This window comes from Pelophylax lessonae, assembly GCF_965119305.1.
Source record: "Pelophylax lessonae genome assembly, chromosome: 4".
Taxonomy (NCBI): Eukaryota; Metazoa; Chordata; class Amphibia; order Anura; family Ranidae; genus Pelophylax; species Pelophylax lessonae.
The window spans coordinates 558,406,191-558,430,814 of record NC_138771.1 but is presented as its reverse complement, the minus strand read 5'-3'; the positions used below and the strand labels follow the sequence as shown (position 1 = coordinate 558,430,814).

The 24,624-nt window shown below is 44.9% G+C and overlaps 1 protein-coding gene across 1 annotated transcript in view; it reads right to left on the bottom strand.

Annotated features, from left to right (window-relative positions):
* LOC309552768 (snake venom metalloproteinase ACLH-like) overlaps nucleotides 1–24,624 on the bottom strand; it is a gene marked incomplete at its 3' end in the record, with an annotated part of 89,414 nt that overhangs the window by 29,095 nt on the left and 35,695 nt on the right. The window contains exons 6-7 of the mRNA XM_082253683.1: nucleotides 24,144–24,212; nucleotides 20,074–20,243 (exon numbers count right to left, since the gene is read on the bottom strand). Coding sequence (XP_082109809.1) covers nucleotides 20,074–20,243; nucleotides 24,144–24,212 — 239 coding nt within the window. The remainder of the gene's footprint in view (nucleotides 1–20,073; nucleotides 20,244–24,143; nucleotides 24,213–24,624) is intronic.

Below are 24,624 nucleotides of genomic sequence, written 5' to 3'. Positions count from 1 at the left end.
GCAATACCACAACGTGCAGTAACATTATGCGCACATTAGGCAACGCACCTCTGACATACAGTGGACCCCCCTTTAAAAGTGGATATACAGTGGACCCCCCAAACTTATAACATCTATTTGAATGATACAACACCAATTATGTCAGAAAGAAAAAAAAACATCAAAAACAGTATCACTGAATTGGAAAAAGGATCACCCCTCTCCAAAAAATGACTTGTAAACTCAATCAGGTAGAGTTAATTATCTTCTCAGTGGCACACAAAGCCTTTTAAATTTCAACTGTGATCATCTGTGGTCATTTTGATTAGCTCAGCATGAAAAGAGCTTTCCTGGAGCATTTCAGTCCCTGGTAGTGCAAATGAAGCAAACAATCAACTATGGGTGGCAAGGCACTGTCAAAAGATCTTCGGGATAAAGCTCACAAGTCAGGAGTTGGAAACAATAAAATGTCAAAGGCTTTATCAATGCTTAGAAGCACAGTGAAATCTAATATTAAGAAGTGAAAGGTATTTGGTACAACACAGACCCTGCAAAAGTAAAAAATATTACTGTGCAGGTGATAATAACTTATGTGAAATACAGCTGCTTGCAATATCACAACAGAACCGATTGTGCAAAAACATACATCATACAAATTGCAGTGCTAAATAAATGAAGTTCAAAGTAAATCATTATAAAATAGTCCATATAGTGTTTGAACACTAAAGTGCATGGTGACAGATGAAAAGAAAGTCCATTGAAGTAATATCCAAAGAAATGTGATTGTTTAGATGAATATCCACCTGGTGCACTTCCACCATAATAATAAACAGAATGTGAGCTTACCAGATCTCTAGACTCCACGCTATAGGAGTCTAGACAAGCATTTAAATATCCATCAAGCACTCAAAGTGAATCCCTCAGTGGTTAGACCGGAAAGGAAGGTAACATGGCTGGCCAAACAAAAAAAAAAAAAGGCTACTAAACACTTACAGCAGTCCAGTGAATAGTCAGCGGTTAAAATGGTAGTTCCCAGGATAAAAACAACTTTTACACAAGCTCAAATGGCGTGGTTAGTTCAGACCTAGACTATCCACTGGATTGCTGTAAGTGTTTAGTAACCTTTTTTCAAAATAAAAGTGTTTTACGGTTTTACACTATGTGGACTCCATTTTTCTTCCTTATTGGTCACATCTGAGGAACACCAGGGGTTCGTTTGGCCAGCCATTTTACCTTCCTTTCCATTCTAACCACTGAAGGATTCACTTTGAGTACTGGATCATTATTTAAATGCTTGTCTAGACTCCTATAGCGTGGAGTCTAGAGATCTGGTAAGCTCACATCCTGTTTATTATCACGGTGGAGGTGCACCAGGTGGATATTCATCTAAACAATCACATTTCTTTGGATATTACTTCAATAGACTTTCTTTTCTTCTGTCACAATGCACTTTACTGTTCAAGCACTATATGGGCTATTTTTTAATGATTTACTTTGAACTTCATTTATTTAGCACTACAAAACAGACCCTCCATGAACCAGGATGTAGCTCCAAATTGGATGAAAGAGCCAGGAGGAAACTGGTCAGAGAGGCTACCAAGAGGCCTACAGCAACTCTGAAGCAGGTACAGGAATTTATGACAAAGAGTGGTCATTGTATGCATGTGACAACAATATCACAAATTCTCCACAAATGTGGCTTGTATGGGAGGGTTGCAAGAAAAAAGCCACTTCTTAAGAAAGGCCACATGCAGTCACCACTGAGCTTTGCCAAAACACACCTTGAAGATTCTGAGGTCACATGGAAAAAGGTGTTATGGTCAAACGAGACTAAAATTTAATATTTTGGCCTCAACACCAAACGATATGTCTGGTGGAAATCCAATACAGTTCACCATCCAAGTAACACCGTTCCTACAGTAAAGCATGGAGGTGGTAATATCCTGTTATGGGGGTGTTTCTCTGCAGCAGGGACTGGAACACTTATCAGGATAGAAGTAAAAATGGATGGGGCAAAATACCTTTAAATTCTTTAGGAAAATCTGCTGCCCTCTGCCGGAAAGTTGTCATTGGGGGAAGGGTTACCTTCACACATGACAATGACACAAAGCACACAGGAAAAATGACCACACAGTGGTTGAAGGAGAAAAGGGTGAATGTCCTTGCATGGCCTAGTCAGAGCCTAGACCTAAACCCCTTTGAAAATCTGTGGAATGACTTGAAAACTGCAATTCACAAGCGGTCACCATCAAATTTAACTGACTGTGAGCAGTTCTGCAAAGAAGAGTTGGCAAATATTGCAAAGTCTAGATGTGCAAAGTTAGTAGAGACATATCCCAACCGACTAAAGGCTGTAATTAGGGATGAGCTTTGAGTTCGAGTCGAAGGTAAGTTAGACTCGAACATTGTCAATTCGATCGTTCATCGAATGACGAACAAATGTGCTTCTTTGCGGGAAATTTGAGTTTCCAATAATGCACTGTGCATGTGATTGGCCAAAGCATGCACCCTAAACCCATGCTTTGGCCAATCAAATGATCTTTGCCATGATTGGACTAAAGGCAGGCTGCCTTTAGCCAATCATGGCTCAGGGGCCATGTACACGCCCCACACTACATAAAGGCTGCTCGCGCAGCCGCAGCGTGTAGTGTCATTGTGTCGGCGATTAGACAGGTACAGGCAGGCTATTCAGGCAGGGAGAGAATAGTTTTTTTTGGAGTCAGACAGTGCAGAGAGACATTTCTAGCAGTGTAGGGAGGGACAGGTTCCTGTGTGAGGTAGGTATATATTGATTTCTTTATATAATATCAGACAATATAGCGCCAGTGAGTGAGTAGCAGTGTAGGGAGGGCCAAGGTTCCTGTGTGAGGTAGGGAGAGCTTTCTTTCTTTACATCAGATACCAGTCACAGTATTGTTCATCGGTCAGTTTCTGCAACATTCTCAAATATTCATAGACCTGTAGGAATAGAGATCACTGCTGATATCAGCCACAGTAACCTTTGCTCAGTTGTGGATCTTTCTATAGGGGTCTCAGAACTGTAGGAATAAAGATCGCTGCTATCAACCACAGTAACCTTTGCTCTGTTGGTGATCTTTCTATAGGGGTCTCAGAACTGTAGAAATAGAGATCACTGCTATCAACCACAGTAACCTTTGCTCAGTTGGTGATCTTTCTATAGGGGTCTCAGAACTGTAGGAATAGAGGTCACTGCTATCAGCCACAGTAACCTTTGCTCAGTTGGTGATCTTTCTATAGGGGTCTCAGAACTGTAGGAATAGAGATCACTGCTATCAGTCACAGTAACCTTTGCTCAGTTGGTGATCTTTCTATAAGGGTCTCAGAACTGTAGGAATAGAGATCACTGCTATCAACCACATTAACCTTTGCTCAGTTAGTGTTATTTCTATAGGGGTCTCAGAACTGTAGGAATAGAGATCACTGCTATCAACCACAGTAACCTTTGCTCAGTTGGTGATCTTTCTATAGGGGGTCTCAGAACTGTAGGAATAGAGATCACTGCTATCAACCACAGTAACCTTTGCTCAGTTGGTGATCTTTCTATAGGGGTCTCAGAACTGTAGGAATAGAGATCACTGCTATCAACCACAGTAACCTTTGCTCAGTTGTGGATCTTTCTGTAGGGGTCTAAGAGCTGTAGGAATAGAGATCACTGCTATCAGCCACAGTAACCTTTGCTCAGTTGGCGACCTTTCTATAGGGGTCTCAGAACTGTAGGAATAGAGATCACTGCTATCAACCACAGTAACCTTTGCTCAGTTGGTGATCTTTCTATAGGGGTCCCAGAATTGTAGCAATAGAGATCACTGCTATCAACCACAGTAACCTTTGCTCAGTTGGGGATCTTTCTATAGGGGTCTCAGAACTGTAGGAATAGAGATCACTGCTATCAGCCACAGTAGCCTTTGCTCAGTTGTGGATCTTTCTAAAGGGATCACAGATCATCCATCTATAGGATTATAGATTATATCAGATATCAGTGAGAGTATTGATAATCGGTCACTTGCGTACATCTATAACCACCACAGCTCATCTATAGGGCTATCAATTACATCATAGCAGGTCATTGAGTATTTATTGGTCAGTTGCGTATACCCTATATTGATCTGTATCAACATCATGTCCGAAAGGTCGACAAGGAGAGGCCGACGCTCACAGGCCACGAAAAGAGGGCAAGCAGCCTCTGTGTCGATTGTGAAAAGTGGTGATCACAGTCAACATAGTGCATCCTCTGCAGGCAGGGCACGCCCGTCCTTTATTTCCAGTGCTGCCCATGCTATTCATCCACAAGATGTGGACGAGTTGGTGGAGTGGATCAATAAGCCATCCTCATCCACCCTGTTCCACAGGCTCCTTCTCCACAGCTACTCCTTCAGTTGCCCCACCATCATGCACTGCACGGAGGAGTCACCTGAACTATTCGATCATAGTGTCAGTGACATGCTCCTGGAGGATGCGCAGCAATTTGAAAGCTGTGATGTTGTTTCCCAAGTTGATGAAGGGAATAACATGAGCCTAGAGAGAGGGGGTGACGCCGGCGAACAGTTCCCGGCGAACTTAGCATGTTCGCGTTCGCCGCTGCCGGCGAACATATGCGATGTTCGGTCCGCCCCCCATAAGACATCATTGAGGCAAACTTTGACCCTGAACTTTACAGTCAGCAGACACATTTCCAGCCAATCAGCGTACCTCCCACCCACACCCTCCCACCTCCTATAAATAAGCAAGGGCAGCATCCATCTTAGATCATTCTGAAGCAGTGTGTGTAGTGAGAGTAGGGAGAGCTGCTGCTGCTGCTGCTGCTGTTAAGCTAGGGACAGTTAGTCAGTGTTCCTGGTCTTGCAGTGTTCTTGGTCCACTACTGCTGTAATATCAGCACCCCAAAAAGCCCTTCTAAGGGCTGGTATTTGTGTTTTTTTTTTTTTTTTTTTTATATATATATATATATATATATATATATATACCTAGCGTCCCCAAAAGCCCTTTTAAGGGCTGGTAATTGAGTTGTTTCTTCATATATATATATATCTATATCTATCTAGTGTCCCCAAAAGCCCTTTTAAGGGCTGGTAATTGAGGATTTTTTTATTTATATATATACATATATATATATATATAGTGTCCCCAAAAGCCCTTTTAAGGGCTGGTAAGGTAATAGATTTTTTTCTTTATATATATATATATATATATATCTATTGTACACTGCAGTTGCCTGCCCGCTGTGTGTGAGAGGCCACAGACCTACCACAGACTGTACTGTGTGCACACCACACTCATTTCGGGTGGCACAGGCACAGTACCTGGCATTTTAAAAAATATTTTTTTTTCCTCTGTCATAATTGCAGTGAGTGCTGTGTCAGGTCCACAGAGTGCACTGTACCCACTGCAGTGCACTGCCCACCACTGATATATATACGTTGGCACAGCATCTTCTTGCAATAAATTGAAAAAAAAAAATATTTTTTATTATTGCAGTTGCCTGGGCTGCCAGTGACTGTCAGGTCCACAGAGTGTACTGTGCCCACTGCAGTGCCACTGTGTGCCCACCCACCACTGATATATAAGGTGGCACAGCAGCTTGCAAAGTAAAAAAAATATATATTTTTTTTTAAATTGCAGTTGCCTGGGTGCCAGTGACTGCTGTCAGGTCCACAGAGAGTGTACTGTGCCACTGCCCACCCACCACTGATATATAAGGTGGCACAGCAGCTTGCAAAGTAAAAAAAAAAATATATATTTTTTAAATTGCAGTTGCCTGGGTGCCAGTGACTGCTGTCAGGTCCACAGAGAGTGTACTGTGCCACTGCCCACCCACCACTGATATATAAGGTGGCACAGCAGCTTGCAAAGTAAAAAAAATATATATATTTTTTTAAATTGCAGTTGCCTGGGTGCCAGTGACTGCTGTCAGGTCCACAGAGAGTGTACTGTGCCACTGCCCACCCACCACTGATATATAAGGTGGCACAGCAGCTTGCAAAGTAAAATAAAATATATTTTTTTAAAATTGCAGTTGCCTGGGTGCCAGTGACTGCTGTCAGGTCCACAGAGAGTGTACTGTGCCACTGCCCACCCACCACTGATATATAAGGTGGCACAGCAGCTTGCAAAGTAAAAAAATATATATATTTTTTTAAATTGCAGTTGCCTGGGTGCCAGTGACTGCTGTCAGGTCCACAGAGAGTGTACTGTGCCACTGCCCACCCACCACTGATATATAAGGTGGCACAGCAGCTTGCAAAGTAAAAAAAATATATATATTTTTTTAAATTGCAGTTGCCTGGGTGCCAGTGACTGCTGTCAGGTCCACAGAGAGTGTACTGTGCCACTGCCCACCCACCACTGATATATAAGGTGGCACAGCAGCTTGCAAAGTAAAATAAAATATATTTTTTTAAAATTGCAGTTGCCTGGGTGCCAGTGACTGCTGTCAGGTCCACAGAGAGTGTACTGTGCCACTGCCCACCCACCACTGATATATAAAGTGGCACAGCAGCTTGCAAAGTAAAAAAAATATATATATATTTTTTAAATTGCAGTTGCCTGGGTGCCAGTGACTGCTGCCAGGTCCACAGAGAGTGTACTGTGCCACTGCCCACCCACCACTGATATATATGCCTGCAAGAGAAAAAGCCAGCCGCAGAGAAGCCGTATTCCTGAAAATATAAGAAAAATGCTTTTTTTTAGGGGTTCTGGACATGCTACAGAGCTGAAACTTGACAGGTACACTTTTTAGACCCCCCAGACACTAAATACAAAAAATGACATGCCTGCCTAAAAAAATGCCCGATAAATGCCTGCAAGAGAAAAAGACAGCCGCAGAGAAGCCGTATTCCTGAAAATATAAGAAAAATGCTGTTTTTTAGGGGTTCTGGACATGCTACAGAGCTGAAACTTGACAGGTACACTTTTTAGACCCCCAGACACTAAATACAAAAAATGACATGCCTGCCTAAAAAAATGCCCGATAAATGTCTGCAAGAGAAAAAGACAGCCGCAGAGAAGCCGTATTCCTGAAAATATAAGAAAAATGTTGTTTTTTAGGGGTTCTGGACATGCTACAGAGCTGAAACTTGACAGGTACACTTTTTAGACCCCCCAGACACTAAATACAAAAAATGACATGCCTGCCTAAAAAAATGCCCGATAAATGCCTGCAAGAGAAAAAGACAGCCGCAGAGAAGCCGTATTCCTGAAAATATAAGAAAAATGCTGTTTTTTAGGGGTTCTGGACATGCTACAGAGCTGAAACTTGACAGGTACACTTTTTAGACCCCCCAGACACTAAATACAAAAAATGACATGCCTGCCTAAAAAAATGCCCGATAAATGCCTGCAAGAGAAAAAGCCAGCCGCAGAGAAGCCATATTCCTGAAAATATAAGAAAAATGCTGTTTTTTAGGGGTTCTGGACATGCTACAGAGCTGAAACTTCACAGGTACACTTTTTAGACCCCCCAGATGCTAAATCCAAAGAAATTTTTTATTTTTATTTTTTTTTAATTTTTCCAATAATTGGCTCTCTATCAAAAAATTATAATTTTTAAGAACTTTTTTTTGCGTGATCCCTCTCCGGCATGCCACAGTCCAGGTGTTAGTCCCCTTGAAACAACTTTTCCATCACTATTGTGGCCAGAAAGAGTCCCTGTGTGTTTTAAAATTCGCCTGCCTATTGAAGTCTATGGCGGTTCGCCCGGTTCGCCGGTTCGCAAACATTTGCCGATGTTCGCGTTCGCCGTTCGCGAACGGCGAATTTTAGGTTCGCGACATCACTATTGCCAAGTTTATTATAGATGGTGAAGGTGCCTGGTTTTAATGTTTTGGCCCTTGATGTAATGCAAAAACCTGCTGCCCTTTTTTATTTTAATGGTGGTGTCAAAAAAATACAAGTAGTAGATAAGTGAAAAAATAGGCCCTGGTAATCAGTGGTGGTGTTCCAGGTGTGTTAGGGGGTATTAGATTGTCTACACCAATCAATTATGTCCATAAAAATGAACCTCGTTTATCAATAAATAAATAAATGGTGGACTTTAAAATCATCTATAATACCATAATGTGAACCATTTGTAATAACAACCTAATAAAAGGGTGAAATATATATTTCTGTGTCTGTATAAAATTGGTGACTTTTAGTGATAATAAAATTGCAATTAGTGACACTTTTGTTGTAAAACCTTGTGTGACATAAAAATGCATGTAAATTAGCAATACAATCTATAAAATCTGTAATTAATTTATATTTTGTGCAATAGGTGAAAGAAAGTCCGTGGTGATTAAATAAAATCTTCAAAGTGCTTTTGTGCTCCAATTTGTGCTCTTGATAAAATTCAGCAATATTTGCTTCTTACCAGATGGCTTTAGGCCACAAGGACCTAGATTGCTTTTGATCCCTTTAAGGATAGATCAATCCTCCACCGAGTTTATCCAATCCAGGGATAGGTGGTAAATGTTCCAATCTGGATCTGGACCGCAGGATAGGGTCTCAAGCAGATGTATATGGGAAAATATGATAGGGAAGCCAAAATATAGTGTAAATCCGTTTATATTATAGTGACAAAATGAAAGATAAAATTGGCTGCTTACAGTGTGTAGTGCCTTCTCCTGGCACTATGTGGAAGCGCTGCAATATGTTTTGGGTGTATGGAAGTGACCACTCTGGTGCTCTGTAATAGGATACAGTTTCCTTCCCAGCCCCTGTAGTGTGGCAGCGGTGGCATGCGTTCCAGACCAAAGCAGGAAATGACGTCGCTGGTTAACTCCGTTTCCAGTTTACAGATCACAATGCATTTCGCAGTTATCGCGTCCTCAGGAAGTCCCTTGCCAAGTTTGCTCCAGTGACGAGGAGGGAAGGGATGATGAGGTCACTTACTGTACTTGGGTGCCTGACAGGATAGAGGAGGAGGAGGAGGAGGAGGGGGTGGATGAGGAGGACACACAACTGCAACGAGGCAGGATATGGTCCAGGGGCTGCCATAGCAGTAGCCAACCTATTGCGTCACAGCACAGAGCCCCACAGGTGCAGGGTGCTGCAAAATCTCCACGGACTCCAAAAAGTTAATTAGCGTGGGCTTTTTTCAGCACCTGTGCAGTAGACTGCAGCGTTGCTGTTTGCAGCATCTGTCTAAAGCGGATCAAGCGTGGCCAGAACACCAGCCGCTTGGGCACCACATGCTTGACAAGGCATATGATGACCTGCCATGCAGTCCATTGGCAACAGCACCTGAAAGAGGCACTGGATCAAAACAAGCATACATCACCTTGCTTCTCATCTGCAATCTCTAACCCTACTATACCTCATGCCTTTTCAAATACCAGCATTGAGAGGGATGATGGTATAGCAATGAGTGGCACAGAGACTTGCACCCAATCTGCTAGCAGTACACCACCGCTTGATTTGAGCAGCAGGCAAATTTTACTACCCCAGTTGCTGAACCGTAGAAAGAAATACTGTCCCAGCCATCCACATGCTCAGCGTCTTAATGATAGCTTGGCCAAATTGCTAGCATTACAGTTGCTGCCTTTTCAGCTGGTAGACTCGGCTCCCTTTTGCAAATTTGTGGAATGTGCTGCACCACAGTGGCAGGTCCCAAAAAGGCATTACTTCTCGCGTATGGCCATTCCGGCTCTCTACCGTCATGTGGAAGGTAGTGTTTTGGCCTCGTTGGACAAAGCGGTCAACAGAAAGGTGCACATTACTACTGACTCTTGGTCCAGCAGGCATGGACAGGGACATTACATTTCTTTCACGATGCACTGGGTAACTCTGCTGGAAGCTGTGAAAGATGCAGGAGAGGGTTCGGTGCTGGAGCTTGTTTTGCCACCACGCCTCCAAAAAGCTGGTGCTGGTTCTGCCACATCTGGCTACTCCACCACCTCCTCCTTACCTAACTCCATGTCCTCTTCTGCGCAATTCTCCTCTGCAGCAGCAGTGCTCCCTAAGTGTTCAAGGGGCTAAGCAAGCAGTCAGGCTAAAAGATGCCATGCTGTGCTTCAGTTGGTCTTTCTAGGGGATAGGAGTCACACGGGTGCAGAGATTCTGTCAGCTCTGCAAGGGCAGGCTCAGAGATGGTTGACGCCACGACAGCTTGAGCCAGGAATGGTTGTATGCAATAATGGCACCAACCTTCTCTCCGTCCTCCGACAGGGACACTTGACACATGTTCCATGCTTGGTACATATTCTGAATCTGGTGGTGCAGCATTTCTTGAGCAGATACCCAGGCTTCCAAGATCTCCTGAGGCAGGCCAGGAAAGTCTGTGGCCATTTCCACTGTTCGTTCAATGCCAGTGCTCGCTAATCTTACATTCAAGGGGAATTCAACCTGCCCACCAACCGCCTCATTTGTGACATGCCCGATAGGTGGAACTCAATGTTGGCAATGCTGCAGCAGCTGCACACGCAGCAGAGGGCCATCAATCAGTACCTGTGTTAGTATGGCACAAGGACAGGGTCAGGGGAGCTTGGCTTTTTTTCGCCATGCCAGTAGCTTTTGATTAAGGATGCATGCATTGTCCTGTCACCATTTGAGGAGGCCACTTGGATGCATGCATCAGTGACACTATCCCGCTATTCTACCTGCTGGAGCACACGCTGCGTGGAATCATGGACAGAGCCCTTGAGGCAGAACAGCGGCAGGAAGAGGAGGACTTCCTTTCCTCACATGGCCCCCTTTATGCAGATATCATTGTTGCAGGGCCACAAAACACACAGGAGGAAGAGGATGAGGATTTCGGCAGCATGGATGTAAAGGAAGAGGATAGCATACAGCAGTCTAGAAGGGATGGTTTTGATTCCCCAGAAACCACAGGAGTTGTACGTGGTTGGGGAGAGGTTGCTCCTGCTGACAATGTCATTCTTAGTGACCCAGAGGACTCAGAAGCTCATGCCTCCTCCAACTTATGTTGCATGGGCTCCCTGATTCTGCTATCAAGGAGAGGGATAATTACTGGTTGGCAACCCTTCTTGATCCACGTTACAAGGGTAGCGTTGCAGAGCTCATCATGCCTTCGCAGAGAGAGCAGAGGATGAAACATCTTGAGGAGCTCTTGAAAAAAAAAATTGTCAACATTGTCAAGATTCTCTGGACGTGTTTCTGAGGCATCATTCAGCCAAAGGAGGAGCGGTGGAGAAGGCAGCCAGCTGACTGATGCCTTTAAACAGTTCTTTTGTCCTCAGCAGCACCTAGGGCTTTAAACAACCATTGCCAGCATCTCCATCATATGGTGCATGATTATATAGGCGCAAGAGCAGACCTGGAGACCTTTCCAGCTGCGCATCCACTGGCTTACTGGGTCTTGAGGATGAACTTGCTCAATGTGCAATGGAGCTACTGGCCTGTCCTGCTTCCAGTGTGCTTTCCGAACAGTAATTCAGTGCTGCTATAGGTTTTGTGACGGACAAAAGAGTGCGTCTGTCCAAAGATTCGGCTGATCCAGTCCTGGATCAATAAGAGCTATCAGAGCTGCCTATCCTATTCCTCTATATTGATTCTACTAGCTTCCAACAATGTTTTTGGTTTAGGTCACTACCAACCCCCAAGGCCTAAGTTTTCTGCACTTGTATGACAGGTGCATACAATTGAAATGTCGTATCTCATTTTTAACAGTAGGCCCTGTCCCTGTGCCAAGCTAACCAAAGGCCCAAATTTTGGCACCTGCATAGCACCTGCGATTTCAAATTTGCATGGAATTCTTACCAGCAGGTCCCGTTCTTGGACCAAGCAAGAGTAACTGCGAGGCTTTGGTTACGGTGTTCAGGCATCACCTTCCGCAAAGGCCCAATCTTTGGCACTTGTATAGCACATTCAATTTCAAATTTGCATGGAATTCTTACCAGCGGGTCCCGTTCCTGCACCAAGCAAGAGTAACTGCGGGGCCTTGGTTACGGTGTTCAGGCACCACCAACACCAAAGGCCCAGTTTTCAGCACTTGTATAGCACATGCGATTTCAAATTTGCATGGAATTCTTACCAGCAGGTCCCGTTCCTGGACCAAGCAAGAGTAACTGCGAGGCCTTGGTTACAGTTCAGGCACCACCATCCGCACAGGCCCAATTTTTGGCACTTGTATAGCACATGCTATTTCAAATTTGCATGGAATTCTTACAAGCAGGTCCCGTTCCTGGACCTAGCAAGAGTAACTGCGAGGCCTTGGTTACGGTGTTCAGGCACCACCTTCCGCAAAGGCCCAATTTTTGGCACTTGTATAGCACATGCAATTTCAAATTTGCATGGAATTCTTACCAGTAGTTCCTGTTCCTGCACCAGACAAGAGTAACTGCGAGGCCTTGGTTATGGTGTTCAGGCACCACCTTCTGAAAAGACCGAATTTTTGGCACTTGTATAGCACATGCGATTTCAAATTTGCATGGAATTCTTACCAGCAGGGCCCGTTCCTACACTAAGCAAGAGTAACTGCGAGGCCTTGGTTACGGTGTTCAGGCACCACCTTCTGCAAAGACCGAATTTTTGGCACTTATATAGCACATGCAATTTCAAATTTGCATGGAAATCTTACCAGCAGGTCCCATTCCTGCACCAAGCAAGAGTAACTGCGAGGCCTTGGTTACGGTGTTCAGGGACCACCTTCCGCAAAGGCCCAATTTTTGGCACTTGCATAGCACATGCGATTTCAAATTTGGCTGGAATTCTTACCAGCAGGTCCTGTTCCTGCACAAGCAACAGTAACTGCGAGGCCTTGGTTACGGTGTTCAGGCACCACCAACACCAAAGGCCCAATTTTTGGAACTTGTATAGCACATGCGATTTCAAATTTGCATGGAATTCTTACCAGCAGGTCCTGTTCCTGCACCCAGCAAGAGGAACTGTGAGGCCTTGGTTACGGTGTTAAGGACAACCTACCGCAAAGGCCCAATTTTTGGCACTTGTATAGCACATGCGATTTGAAATTTGCATGGATTTTTTACCAGCAGGTCCCGTTCCAGGACCAAGCAAGAGTAACTGCGAGGCCTTGGTTATGGTGTTCAGGCACCACCTTCCGCAAAGGCCCAATTTTTGGCACTTGTATAGCACATGCAATTTCAAATTTGCATGGAATTCTTACCAGCAGGTCCCGTTCCTACACTAAGCAAGAGTAATTGCGAGGCCTTGGTTACGGTGTTAAGACACCACCAACACCAAAGGCCCAATTTTTGGCACTTGTATAGCACGTGCGATTTCAAATATGCATGGAAATCTTTCCAGCAGGTCCCGTTCCTGCACCAAGCAAGAGTAACTGCGAGTCCTTGGTTACAGTGTTCAGGCACCACCTTCCGCAAAGGCCAAATTTTTGGCACTTGTATAGCACATGCGATTTTATATTTGCATAGAATTTTTACCAGCAGGTCCCGTTCCAGGACCAAGCAAGAGTAACTGCGAGGCCTTGGTTACAATGTTCAGGCACCACCTTCAGCAAATGCCCAATTTTTGACACTTGTTTAGCACATGCGATTTCAAGTTTGCATGGAATTCTTACCAGCAGGTCCCGTTCCTGCACCAAGCAAGAGTAACTGCCAGGCCTTGGTTACGGTGTTCAGGCACCACCTTCCGCAAAGGCCCAATTTTTGGCACTTGTATAGCACATGCGATTTCAAATTTGCATGGAATTCTTACCAGCAGGTCCGTTCCTGCACCAAGCAAGAGTAACTGCGAGGCCTCGGTTATGGTGTTCAGGCACCACCTACCGCAAAGGCCCAATTTTTGGCACTTGTATAGCACATGCGATTTCAAATTTGCATGGAATTCTTACCAGCAGGTCCCATTCCAGGACCAAGCAAGAGTAACTGCGATGCCTTGGTTACGGTGTTCAGGTACCACCTTCGGCAAAGGCCCAATTTTTGGCACTTGTATAGCACATGAGATTTCAAATTTGCATGAAATTCTTACCAGCAGGTCCCGTTCCTGCACCCAGCAAGAGTAACTGCGAGGCCTTGGTTACGGTGTTCAGGTACCACCTTCTGCAAAGGCCCAATTTTTGGCACTTGTATAGCACATGTGATTTGAAATTTGCATGGAATTCTTACCAGCAGGTCCCATTCCTGCACCCAGCAAGAGTAACTGCGAGGCCTTGGTTGCGGTGTTCAGGCACCACCTTCAGCAAAGGCCCAATTTTCTGCACTTGCATGGCACATGAGATTTCAAATTTGCATGGAATTCTTACCAGCAGGTCCCGTTCTTGCACCCAGCAAGAGTAACCGCGAGGCCTTGGTTACGGTGTTCAGGCACCACCAACACCAAAGGCCCAATTTTTGGCACTTGTATAGCACATGCGATTTCAAATTTTTATAGAATTCTTACCAGCAGAACCCGTTCCTGCACCAAGCAAGAGTAACTGCGAGGCTTTGGTTACGGTGTTCAGGCCCCACCTTCTGCAAAGCCCCAATTTTTGGCACTTGTATAGCACATGCGATTTCAAATTTGCATTGAATTCTTACCAGCAGGGCCCATTCCTACACTAAGCAAGAGTAACTGCGAGGCCTTGGTTACGGTGTTCAGGGACCACCTTCCACAAAGGCTCAATTTTTGGCACTTGCATAGCACATGCGATTTCAAATTCGCATGGAATTCTTACCAGCAGGTCCTGTTCCTGCACAAGCAACAGTAACTGCGAGGCCTTGGTTACTGTGTTCAGATACCACCAACACCAAAGGCCCAATTTTTGGCACTTGTATAGCACATGCGATTTTAAATATGCATGGAATTCTTACCAGCCGGTCCCGTTCCTGGACCAAGCAAGAGTAACTGCGAGACCTGGGTTACGGTGTTCAGGCACCACCTTCAGCAAAGGCCCAATTTGTATCACTTGTATAGCACATGTGATTTCAAGTTTGCATGGAGTTATTACCAGCAGGTCCCGTTCCTGCACCAAGCAAGAGTAACTGCGAGGCCTTGGTTACGGTGTTCAGGCACCACCTTCTGAAAAGACCGAATTTTTGGCACTTGTATAGCACATGCGATTTCAAATTTGCATGGAATTCTTACCAGCAGGGCCCGTTCCTACACTAAGCAAGAGTAACTGCGAGGCCTTGGTTATGGTGTTCAGGCACCACCTTCTGCAAAGACCGAATTTTTGGCACTTATATAGCACATGCGATTTCAAATTTGCATGGAAATCTTACCAGCAGGTCCCATTCCTGCACCAAGCAAGAGTAACTGCGAGGCCTTGGTTACGGTGTTCAGGGACCACCTTCCGCAAAGGCCCAATTTTTGGCACTTGCATAGCACATGCGATTTCAAATTTGGCTGGAATTCTTACCAGCAGGTCCTGTTCCTGCACAAGCAACAGTAACTGCGAGGCCTTGGTTACGGTGTTCAGGCACCACCAACACCAAAGGCCTAATTTTTGGCACTTGTATAGCACATGCGATTTCAAATATGCATGGAATTCTTACCAGCAGGTCCCGTTCCTGCACCCAGCAAGAAGAACTGTGAGGCCTTGGTTACGGTGTTCAGGCACCACCTTCCGCAAAGGCCCAATTTTTGGAACTTGTATAGCACATGCGATTTCATATTTGCATGGAATTTTTACCAGCAGGTCCCGTTCCAGGACCAAGCAAGAGTAACTGCGAGGCCTTGGTTACGATGTTCAGGCACCACCTTCAGCAAATGCCCAATTTTTGACACTTGTTTAGCACATGCGATTTCAAATTTGCATGGAATTCTTACCTGCAGGTCCCATTCCAGGACCAAGCAAGAGTAACTGCGATGCCTTGGTTACGGTGTTCAGGTACCACCTTCCGCAAAGGCCCAATTTTTGGCACTTGTATAGCACATGCGATTTGAAATTTGCATGGAATTCTTACCAGCAGGTCCCGTTCCTGGACCTAGCAAGAGTAACTGCGAGGCCTTGGTTACGGTGTTCAGGCACCACCAACACCAAAGGCCCAATTTTTGGCACTTGTATAGCACATGCGATTTCAAATATGCATGAAATTCCTACCAGCCGGTCCCGTTCCTGGACCAAGCAAGAGTAACTGAGGGGTTGGTTACGGTGTTCAGGCACCACCAACACCAATGGCCCAATTTTTGGCACTTGTATAGCACATGCGATTTGAAATTTGCATGGAATTCTTACCAGCAGGTCCCGTTCCTGGACCTAGCAAGAGTAACTGAGGGGTTGGTTATGGTGTTCAGGCACCAGCAACACCAAAGGCCCGATTTTCGACACCTGTATGACAAGTACATGCAATTTCAAATTTGTATGGATTTTTTAGCAGCAGGGCCCGTTCCTGCACCCAGCAAGAGTTGCTAAGAGGGGTTATGGTGTTCAGGTACCATCAAAAACCAAGGCCCAATTTTTCTGCACCTGTATGACAAGTACATGTGATTTGAAACTTGTATGTATATTTGTATATGACATTTTTTGCTTTATAAATGTGAGTATAGCTGCAGCAGGCTACATACAGTACATCGTAGAGATGCACTACTTTACAGGCACATTCAGGGGACCCCCCAGGCACGATATTTGAAGGAATTTTTCATTTTTATAGTTTCACTTAAAGCCTCATTAAAATCAGTAAATCACTGCTCCTTTAAAAATGATCGTTTTTAAAAACTTTTTTTCATCGATACATGTTCCCCATGTCAGGACCCAGACCCCCATACACTTTTTTGGGAAATAACTTGCATTTAAGCCTTCAAAATGAGGCCATTTGATTTTCAAGGTTCGAATCCCTTAGACTTCAAGGGGTTCATTTGTTCGAACAAACTTTTCCTCTGTTTGCGGTGTTTTGGTGCGAACCGAACCGGGGGGGTGTTCGGCTCATCACTAGCTGTAATTAAAGCAAAAGATGGTGCAATAAAATACTGACTCAAGGAGGTAATCCTTTTTCCAACTCTGTGATTCTGTTTTGTTTTTTTTTTTGTATCTTTTTATGTATGTTTTTATGCTGGTGTTCTATCTTTCACTTGGATGATATAAGCTGCACTGAGTAAATAAAGCTGGATGAAACAAAAACTGTGTTTCTTTCTTCATTTCAGATGGCAAAGCAATATGTTATTATTTTACAGGGGGTGATTCTTTTCTATACCCACTGTACATGCATTGCAGCACACCACAACACACTGTGTGCCAAGCTGCACTGTGTTGGAAAAAATTAAGTGTTTACGGTTTCTAACAGTCCAGGTAAGGGAAGGGCTAATTCAGTTCCTGTTATTTCGGCAGGGTTCTGCCCTCCTCCCTGTACATATATAAGATGGGGGAAGGCTCTGCCCAGACTGCCCAGCTAAATCCTTTTAACCAGCAATCACCCGCCCAGAGGTAGAGGAGCCTGCTGCTCAGGGACTGCTGTGACCTATAGTCTTACAAGACACCGGAGTTCTGGAGGACACGGCTAGTTGTTGGAGCACTCTAATTCTGAACTAAGACCATCCTAAGCTAATGTCTGAGCAGCCACAACATAGATAGTTAAGGTTAAACTGTGTTGTGCTTGTATTTCTAATGCCATGAGAGTTTCACAGTAAAGTTTGTTTAAACTATTTCAAATAAAAACAAAACCTCCTGCGCTCAAGTGCTGTCTGATGGAGTAGAAAGAGGTGCACTACAAACTCAGATGTAAAGAGAGCTGTTTGGTCTTGCTGCCCCCTTCAGGATCAAGGGTATCTAGAACCACTGGTAGAAAAGACAAAAAAGAAAAAGAGGGGCGCACCGACCTAGTGCATTACCATAAAAACTTTTATTAAAATATTAAAAGGTGTACAAAATACTCACAAGACTGGTGTGGTACAACACACATCAAGAATAGCATATACAGTCTCCAAGGTAGCCAGGTCCCAATAGTAACAAATGAGTATGCAGATAGTCGCATGGCGCTGCTGTGGCTAGGCTGACGCGTTTCAGGGGTTGCAGCCCCTGAAACGCGTCAGCCTAGCCACAGCAGCGCCATGCGACTATCTGCATGCTCATTTGTCCCTATTGGGACCTGGCTACCTTGGAGACTGTATATGCTATTCTTGATGTGTGTTGTACCACACCAGTCTTGTGAGTATTTTGTACACCTTTTAATATTTTAATAAAAGTTTTTATGGTAATGCACTAGGTCGGTGCGCCCCTCTTTTTCTTTTTTGTCTTTTCTAAACTATTTCAAAGCCTGGTCTGAAGTTACGTAAAGGGGTGCATGGCAGTGCTGTATCTTGGCATAGGCCAACAAGGCCCAGGCCTAGGGTAGCACTTTGCAGGGGGGCAGCAAAAAAGCTGGACCCCGTACATAAAAAAAAAAGCCTCCTCCCGGCTCCCGCACAAAAACGGTCCCCGTCGGCTTCCGCTACACTTTTAGTATAGTGTCAGTCCTATGGGGCGAATTGGGCCAGAGGGCAGGGTCCAGGAGGCAAATAAGTCTAGCACCCACATTGCTACCTGCCGGTATGATAATACCGGCGGGTGAGGACATTCGGACAGACCGCAGGCCGCCTACCACACTTAATACAACTGGCCTGATGGCCGCCAATGCTGATAAGTGTGGCACTGCAGCCTAATGCTCCGCCTACCCTCCTCCGCCCCCAGGTATGGCAGGCATCATGTCAATAATATAATTTAATTTCTTTAAACATCCTCGTCCTTGAGCGAGCATATTGAATTGATCATATACAATTAAGACTTTTAATTGTATATGATGGCAATAATATTTTGGACCTGCTCACCTCTATCGCAATATGTCACTGGATTAGTAAGATTACTCCTATCTTATAATATATTTGGACTTGTGTTTGCTGCCACTGATTATTCCACTTATTTGTATAATGACAATGGACGTCCTAGTCATTATACAAATAAGTGAAATATTCCTATAATTGCAATCAGTGGCAGCAAACACCAAAGTCCAAATATCTTAGGCTGCACTAATGGGCACTGATAGGCTGCACTGGTAGCCACTGATGGGGCTGTACTAATGGACACTTATGAGGCTGCACTGATGGACAGTAATGAGGCGGCACTGATAAGTCTGCACTGATGAGGCTGAACTTATGGGAACCGATGAGGCTGAACTTATGGGCACTGATGAGGCTGAACTTATGGGCACTGGTGAGGCTGAACTTATGGGCACTGATGGGGCCGAACTTATGGGAACTGATGAGGCTGCGCTGATGGGCACTGATAGACTGTGGTTTTGGTCTGTGGTTTACAGATGACAGAACGGTTCAGAAACAGGAAGGGGTGTGGCCTTTACAGGAAGGGGTGGACCATAGTTAAATTAGGGGGTTCACAAGTTTAGTCAGGCCTAGGGCAGCACAAAACCTAAATACACCACTGGTGCATGGTAGTAATAGCATATGGAAGAACAGGGCTATAATGCAAACACGGGATGAAGTGGTTGACATGCCGTTGCTACAGGCAACAAGTATCAAAGAAGGATAAAATGACAGCCAAACAGCAGGTGAGCGGTATTGGTATGGGTGATGGATCTCATGCATAGTGAAGGAAGAGGTCGGCGCCCCAGCAATTGGGACTGGACCCGCATGGCAGAGTTCCTAAGGCCTTAGCCACATGGTATAGGAGAGAAAAGAGTTAATTATGCTTACATGGGGTCCATGCTGATGCCTGTTCTGTCACTTGGAGGGAAGTGGCAGTGTCAAACTGGACTGGTGGAACTGGACACTGCTCTGTGGTATCTCCTTCAAAATGTGGCATTATTGAGAAGGTATATGTATTGTGGCACCTGCATGACAGCATCACGTTATAATACAGAGACACGGGGGTGTACAGCGGGGTACCGCCATAATGTTGATGCCACATTAATGCGGCCCTGCTTGGCCCCAGGCATTAGCGAGCACATGTTTTTGAATAATTAATAATAAGGATAAATAAAAATAAATAAACTGCGCTAATTATAATCAGCTAGCACACTAAACAGACATGTGTTGGTAAGCAAATTATAAAAAAAATACTGTGCAGCGCTAAAAAATATATACTCAATAAAAGCATATATATGCTTTTATTGAGTATATATTTTTTAGCGCAGTATTTTTTTTTTAGAATAATAAGCATACACTTTAACATTCATATATGTATATATGGCATTAAACCCTAAATATGGATATTACTATTTGAAAACCTGATTATATCTGCAATCAAAGACTTACGTGATAAGTTGAGCATTGTCATGTGCTATTCTAGGCAATAACTTTTCCTTTCTCCATCTAGAAAATGTTTCCAAAGTTGGCGAAGCTGTAGCATTTACTTCAATCTGATCCTTGGTATTCCAGATCTCAAACCCCACAAGAATCGCGGAAAGGTTTAACATCTTGTAATCCTGTGTAAAATAGGTAGATGGAACAGGAAAGCTTCAACACTTTTACCTCTACTCTTGGACAGTTGGATGAGTCTACAGTAGCATCAGCCACCAATTGACTTCCTGATTTGCATATTCTTTCCAAAATCTAAGGACGGGCCCTTGTAGGGGAGTGTGCCAGGATCTTTAGGAGAACTGACCCTATGCCTCAATGTTGCATGGTAGCAGAAGCTCTGTTCTATGATTATTTAAAAGTTGTCTCCAGTTACCGGAAAGAGTGCCTGCAGCTAAGATATGGTGGTTGCTCTGCAGCAGCATTCAAAGAAGAAAACACTTTTCTACCATGTGAGCACAAATGTGGGGGGAAGGGGGAGAAATGATGATGAGGATCCCTGGGTCCCTAAAAGACCTCCATGGTGAAATACTAAGCATCAAATTAGTACATTAACCCAGGGCCGTATTGTTTGGACCCTGGGCAAGCATTTTCTTGGGCCCCCCTGACCATGCAATTTTGCTGTCTACCCCAAAAAACAACCACATACTCTGTACCCACCTGTCCACAGCCACCTCTGTATACCTCCCCTGTCCACAGACACCTCTGTACCCCCCTTGTTCACAGCCACCTCTGTACCCCCCTTGTTCACAGCCACCTCTGTACCCCACTTGTTCACAGCCACCTCTGTATCCCTCCCCTGTCCACAGACACCTCTGTACCCTCCTTGTTCACAGCCACCTCTGTACACCACTTGTTCACAGCCACCTCTGTATCCCTCCCCTGTCCACAGACACCCCTGTACCCCCCTTATTCACAGCCACCTCTGTACCCCACTTGTTCACAGCCACCTCTGTACCCCCCTTGTTCACAGCCACCTCTGTCCCCCCCCCCCATCTACAGCCACCTCTGTACCCTCCCTTCCACAGCTACCTCTGTACCCCCCCATCCACAGCCACCCCTCCTGTCCACAGCCACCACTGCCACCCCCCCTTTCCACAGCCACCACCACTGTACCCCACCCCCGTCCACAGCCACCTCTGTACCCCCCCATCCACAGCCACCCCTCCTGTCCACAGCCACCACTGCCACCCCCCCTTTCCACAGCCACCGCCACTGTACCTCACCCCCCGTCCACAGCCAACTCTGTATCCCCCTGTCCACAGCCACCTCTGTTCACCCCCTCCCCTTTCCACAGCCTCCACTGTACCCCCCCCCCTGTCCACAGCCACCTCTGTATCCCTCCCCTGTCCTCCTCTGTATCCCTCCCCTGTCCACCTCTGTATCCCTCCCCTGTCCACAGCCACCTCTGTATCCCTCCCCTGTCCACCTCTGTATCCCTCCCCTGTCTACAGCCACCTCTGTATCCCTTCCCCCATGTCTCAGCCACCTCTGTATCCCTTCCCCCCATCTCTACAGCCACCTCTGCACCCCTTCCCCCCATGTCTACAGCCACCTCTGCACCCCTTCCCCCCATGTGTACAGCCACCTCTGCACCCCTTCCCCCCATGTCTACAGCCACCTCTGTATCCCTTCCCCCCCATGTCTCAGCCACCTCTGTATCCCTTCCCCCATGTCTACAGCCACCTCTGCACCCACCCCCCCTCCCCTTTACAGTTCTCACCTCTTTTCACAAATTCACCCCATTCCACTCACAGTTCTCCTCATAGTCAGTGCAGAGATGCTGCCTGCACAGTTCTGTTATGTGTGTGCTCGTGCTCTTTTCCCATCACACACACAGTGCAGTCTCCGCCTATCAGAGCAGCCACAACACTTCACGTTCTGTGCCATCGAACTCTGAGAAGAGGAGGGGGGAGGAGGGAGGAGGGAAAAGCATGGAGAGACGCTCTGCCTCACTCCCCGTCAGCTGAGCCAGCTCTTACACATAGTGCCCGCAACTGTCCTTCTCCTCTCTCAGTGCCTTTCTTGTGCTACAGAACTATTCAAGGCTCCAGGGGCAGCAGCTTTTTGGGCCCCCAACAATGACAGGGCCCTGGGCAAATGCCCCTTTTTGCCCTATGGTAAAGACGGCCCTGCATTAACCACTGAAGATAACTTTATTGCCTCTAAAGTTGTGTGCCTGATGTAGTAACATGGTTTTCTCAGGTCTTACTCCCAAGCAGAGGAACTCTAGTGGGAGGGGTTCACATACCTCTGATGGTTTCGTTTCAGTTTTAGGAGGGGAGGGGAGGGACAAGGTAGAGGAGAGGCTATACACAGATCATGGAAATGACAAGAAGGGAGGGGGAGAGAAAGGGAGATACAGATGCTACAGAGAGAGAAGGATGACAGAAAATCAGTTTACTAACAGAAACAAAGGAACAGGCAGGATCAACAAGGTATTATACGATATGGAAAAGGAGAAATAACGGTGAAAAAATTACCAAAACAAAAATAATAAACAAAGGAAGGACGAATCAAAGGTAGGAAGGAAGGATTGATCGAAGGAAATAAAGGCTAAGTTCAAAGATCAAAAGAAGGATCAAATGATCAATTGATCACAGGAAAAGTTGAGCAATGGAGGGAACGATTAAAGATAGGAAGGGTGGATCGAAGGAAGGAAGGATCAATTGATAAAAGGAAGGATTAATCGAATCAAGGTTCAATCAATCAAAGGAAGGATTGGTCGATCGATCAATGGAAGTATTGGTAGAAGGAAAAATTGGTCGGTCGATCACAGAAAAGATCAGTTGGTTAATCACAGGAATAATCAAAGTAAGGAAGGATCGGTTGATCGATTAAAGGAAGGATCAATCGATTGAAGGAAGGATCAGTCGATCAAAAGAAAGATCAAAAAATCAATCTAAGGAAGGATCAATCAATCTAAGGAAGGATCAATCAATCGAAGGAAGGATCGATCAAAAAAAAAAGGAAAGATCGACCGATTGGTTGAAGGAAGGATCAGTCATTCAATTGAAGGAACCTAGCCTTGATAATGAAATGATCAATGTCACTGTATAACAACAATAGAAAAAAAAATTACGTTAAAAAAAACTTTGCAAAAGTAATTAGTATTTTGAAAACGTAGTTCAATAAATATAGTTTTTAAAATTGTTTAAAATGATTTTTATGTGAAAGCAACAAAACTGATCTGTTAGCTGCTGTCTCTAAAGATAAAACACTGTAGGAGACACTGCAGCTTTAACAAAGAGGAGGAGTAGATTCAGAGGAATAGCATTTCTATGTCTAGACTGGAGGAGAGGGGAGGGGTGGGGAGGAGATTAGCTCACACACACAGAGACTATGAAAGAGACAGGGAGAGAGGAAGGAGAAGATGTAGAGTCGCTGAGAAGAGAGCTGGATGATGGAGGTGTGTAAACTGAGCACACTATCAGGGATCAGCAGCCATGATAAAGGTGGCCAGTTTAAACAGGAAAAGACAGGAACAGGCAGGATCAACCAGGTATGCAATGTAGAAAGGGATGAGTGACATGACAAAAGCGCTGTGCTATATCTCGTGCCTTAATGGGACAGGAACCTTTTTTTTTTTTTTTTTTTTTTTTTTTAAGGGTTACAACCACTTTAATTGAACACGCTAAAGTTAGAAGCTGATTGGCTACTACACACTATGCACCAGATTCCGAGTGCCCCACTCTTAGTAAATGAACCTCTTGGGGTGTTTAGTGGCTGCATTAGTGATGTTTCCTCCTTCAGTTCACAAACAGTTCTCCAGTCTCTGACTTCCATTCAGATCTTACACACTGCTCCCTCTAACCAATTCTCTAACTGCCCACCACAAGTTTACTCACCACATTCATGACATTAACTATTGAAAATACTTTGTCTTTCACAGCTTGGGTATTATTGCCATATTTATGATACTGAAAAACAAAATTGGAAGTATATCAGCAAAAAAAATTTCAATGTCATAATTTCATTTAATCTTGTACTATACTATAGCTATGTTTAAAATAACACTTAATACTTACCATTGATATATCAGCAACCACAATCAGTTCTATATACTTTTGTACATTCAGAAGATTGTTAATTTCTTCCTATAAAGTTGAAATACATTAAACATTATCAGTGTGATACTTTCAATAACTAGCAATCATTTGTTCACAGGTTCCACATAAGAAACTATCAATTGTTTCACAGTGCATGGCAAACAATTGTTTTATAAGAGCCCATTCACACTAGCGCGACTTGTCAGGCGACTTGTCAGCCTGACAAGTCGCGCTCCCTCGCGGTCCATTGACCGCTACAGGACCCGTTCTAATAGGAGCGACTCAAGTCGATTCGACTTAGAAAAAGGGTCCTGTACTATTTCGGGGCGACCTCGGAGCGACTTGCATAGACTTCCATTATGTGAAGTCCCTGCAAGTCGCTCCGAAGTCGTGGTGCACGGTAATGCACAAGTCGCCCCCGAAGTAGTAGGGAGTCGTGTCGCCTCTATGTGAACCGGCT